General features: G+C 36.1%; 1 protein-coding gene across 3 annotated transcripts in view; it reads left to right on the top strand.

Moving 5' to 3' along the window:
• Positions 1–3,663, top strand: part of fancl (FA complementation group L) — a 52,416-nt gene that overhangs the window by 6,776 nt on the left and 41,977 nt on the right. For 2 of the 3 annotated variants that reach the window (XM_014021493.1, XM_014021495.1), the window contains exon 2: positions 826–894. In XM_014021493.1, the coding sequence (XP_013876947.1) occupies positions 826–894 (69 nt within the window). Of the gene's footprint in view, positions 1–825; positions 895–3,003; positions 3,308–3,663 lie in introns of those variants that run through there. The other variant, XM_014021494.1, reaches the window with a different exon arrangement.

Here is a 3,663-nt window from a genome sequence, read left to right as displayed (position 1 = left end):
CCTTTAGATAATAACAACTGTCTCTCTTAACAAAGTTTACCTGAGTGTTGGAAGGTAATATGTTTTTATGATTGTTGTCTGTATTAATGTTTTATTTTAGTTTCTGTCTTGTTGTCTGTTTTCTTCCTCCTGTCTGCCTTTGCTCCAGCCCCGCCCACTCTCACCTGCTCCTCATGTTTCTCTCCCAGGTGATTTCTGTTTGTGCTCGTTAGTCTCACCTTTAAATTCTGCGTGTTGTCTTCACTTCCCTGTCGGATCATTGTTCTGTATTGTCCTGCCCTACCAAGCCTTGTGAGTTTTTTTTTTTGAGCTACCCTTGTGCACTTTTTGTTTAAATAAATTTTGACTTTTGAAACTGCCTGCATCATGGATTCATTCCTGCCCGAAATTCATAACACATATACATTCAAAAAATGCAAGATACAACAGGAAAAAGGCTTAAAGACAAATAGAAAATCATTACACATCAGAAGAATCGATGAAGGAAAAAAAACATGTCAAAATTTAAAAAACTTAAAAGTCCAAAACTTAGACAAGGTATCACAACACAAGTTCTGCCTCCCAGTGTGACATGTACCACTTATGTGCCATCAGAACCTTATCTTGGATAATGTGTTAACTTAAGTTGTCAATAAATGAACCTTAAGTAAAGCAAATTAAGACAAGGCAGATCAAAGAAGATGCCGATAGGCGTTTACTTCTAAGTTAACAGATTTAGACAAGTTAAACAACAAATGATAAATGGAGATCACAAATCTGTGTGAAGATAAGATGTTGGGCTTCTGTTCTAAATTGTCCTCTCTTTTCGACTGTGTTCGTTCGCAGGTAAAAGCTGCTCTCCCAACCCCGGCGGACCACCCCCTCCACAACCTGAGGCCTGGTGACCACATCCTGGTGAGGAACCTCAGACGGGCGTCCTGGAAATCCGACCATTGGCTGGGGCCCTTGTAAATGAGATGTAAATAATTAGTCCATAACAGTCTCCCAAGTCCATCCTGGGGTCTTTCAAACATTTAAGTATGACAGGTAAACTGAGAATTTAACAGAATTGTGTAAGATAAACAATACGTTTAAGAAGTCCTTATATAACATTCATTCTTAAACATCTTAGATTCCAATAAGTTAAAAGCAAAGCTATCACAATGATCATCCAGTTCAGCATGAAAATAATGTTTTGTCATACTGATCATGAGAACACACCTTTTTTGTGTATAGCAGATCCAAACCTGGCCATAATGTGCATTAGTGCTGGAGCAGGGCAACAGAGAAGCCAGATAATTATGAAAGTATTTCAGAATGTTAAAATACAAAAAAAAAATTACACAAATTTATTGCAGTTTGCATTTTATTTTACTGTTATTGTATTGATAGACCAATGTGAAATGACATTGTTTGGCATTGGGATGATGGTATTAGTATAATATAATCTGACTGGTTGTTTTTTAGTTCGTTACTAAATTATGATTAAGTACAACTGTGTTTCCACAACAGTAAAATACAATTTACAACAGCAAAGTCACTGTGTAAACTCAATTTTTGACATCATAATATTACAATCACAATAACATCACAATATAATTTACAAAGACTGAAGATCTCAGACATCAACATCAGTTCTTCAGCTCTACTGCTGTTAACTGCCTGCAGGTAACACTACCTGCCAAAAGTGTTAACGGCGAGCGAGCAAGCAGGAGGAGGCAAGAGGGAGAAATTCTACCTGCATGCGAGCAGATCACTATTTACGCTTGTGAAAATCTGTATTCTCCTCTTGCAGATATAATTTTTGCTTGCGCCAATATTAATTTGCGCACACGAAATATGAATTTGCTCACGCGCAAATTGTTTGTGCTCACAAAGGTTTTGGTACGATACTACCACCATAGTGCTATTCTTGATGTTAAAACCCTATTACAAAAGAGTACTTTCAATCTATAAAATCAAACAGAGTTTGAGTTGAGTTTTTCTGTGTTCCTTCGTTGAGCGGGTAATATAGTGATGTTCACTACTGCTAACTTTCTTTCCGATACTGATACCAAGTACAACGTGGCTGGTATCGGCGATACTGATCCGATACTGATATTTTGTGATAACACACATAATGTGTCKGGTAAATCTTTTTTTTTTCAAATAACTGCTTTATAAATAAGTAATTTCTTTAATCTAAAATTATTTCTAACCCTAACCCTACATTTGTACAGCATAATTTTAAATTCTTATTCTAGAGAAATAAAAACATTTTTGAATAGTGAATAAAAGTGAGAAGTATTTTAAAGTTGTTACTTTATATATTTTGTAGCATTGTTTGTGGGTTTGCAAGACGGTCCCTGTCCGGAGCTAATGCTGTTTGGGGGGCCCATGGATGAAAAAGTTTGGGAACCCCTCATCCAGAATTTAATACAGACTGTCAGACGAAACAGATTTTATGTTAAAATGACCTGCCATACGCCTACAGAGTGAGTGGCTGACTGAGCACATGCCACTGTGCTTATGCATTACTCAAGCAGAAGAAAAAGTAGTTCCCACCAACCACATGATTTAGACAAAATTTGAATAGTTTAATTATTTTTACACTATTTTCCTGTTAATGATATACATTATGTGAAATAACTAAAGTCTCAAAGTATCGATATTTTGATTTTAGTATCGACTCTATAACATAAAGTTCTGATATCGGTAGTATCGATATTTCAGTATCGACATGCACATCACAGCTTCTACAGCCGATCACAAGGTCACGTGGTTTCCAAAACAGCTACAACACCTGACTTCTGAACAAGATATTATTTATCTTAAACTAACACATAGGCATGAAAGGCAACGTGAATGAATTATTAAATTATTATGCATTCCTTTAATAATGTTAGGACTTTAAATAATATAATTTATTTAAATGATTTTTTTATGAGTTGTTCTAATGAAGGATGACAGCTTCTGCGTTCTGGCGTCTCCGTCAGAAATTCCGACACTTTTGAAAACCCGTGAATGCATCCTTGTGACGTCGCCTGTTTTGGTTGTAATGGCGGGTTTGAGATATTTTACTTTCGGTTTTTCAGTCGTTGTTTTAGTGCTTATAAGCAGCACCAGCTGAAATATTATCGCTCAGATGTGAAATGAAGCGTCTGTATGACTATAAACGCTAAGTTTTATGCTTGTTTTTACTGTGAAGATCGCTGTTTGATCAGAAGTTAGCAGCTGTAAGTGAGTTAAACAAACCGTGATGATGGAGTGTTCATTAGTTAAAGACAACCCGCTGCTTTTACCGCTGAACAAGGAGAAAACTGCATTTGACGGATTCATCACAGTCAAGGTAACCTTATTGTTTATCTTGCTAAAGAAACCCAAAGACTGAATAGCGATAATGTTCGTCTTTATTTGTGTACATGCGCTGCTTCTATGTTGTGTTAAAATATCTCATGGATGACTTAATTGAACTGTGGGAAAATAATGATTAGATGCACAGCTGCAGCTGATTAAATGTAGGAATAAATCCAGTTTAAGATGGAACAATTACCACAAACAACATAGTTACAATTCAGTCCGCCTTAAAAATATTTAGCTAAAATTTGGTGTGCCAGTCAGACAACTGTATTTGTAGGTGTTGATTACAGTGAAGATTCAGCTTCCTTTCAAAAAACACAACACATATGACACACTATATGATAT

Source organism: Austrofundulus limnaeus, unplaced genomic scaffold (genome assembly GCF_001266775.1).
Source record: "Austrofundulus limnaeus strain Quisiro unplaced genomic scaffold, Austrofundulus_limnaeus-1.0 Scaffold295, whole genome shotgun sequence".
In the NCBI taxonomy this organism is placed as follows: domain Eukaryota; kingdom Metazoa; phylum Chordata; class Actinopteri; order Cyprinodontiformes; family Rivulidae; genus Austrofundulus; species Austrofundulus limnaeus.
Note: the sequence above shows the minus strand (reverse complement) of the source record. Positions and strands in the feature narration are given on the sequence as shown.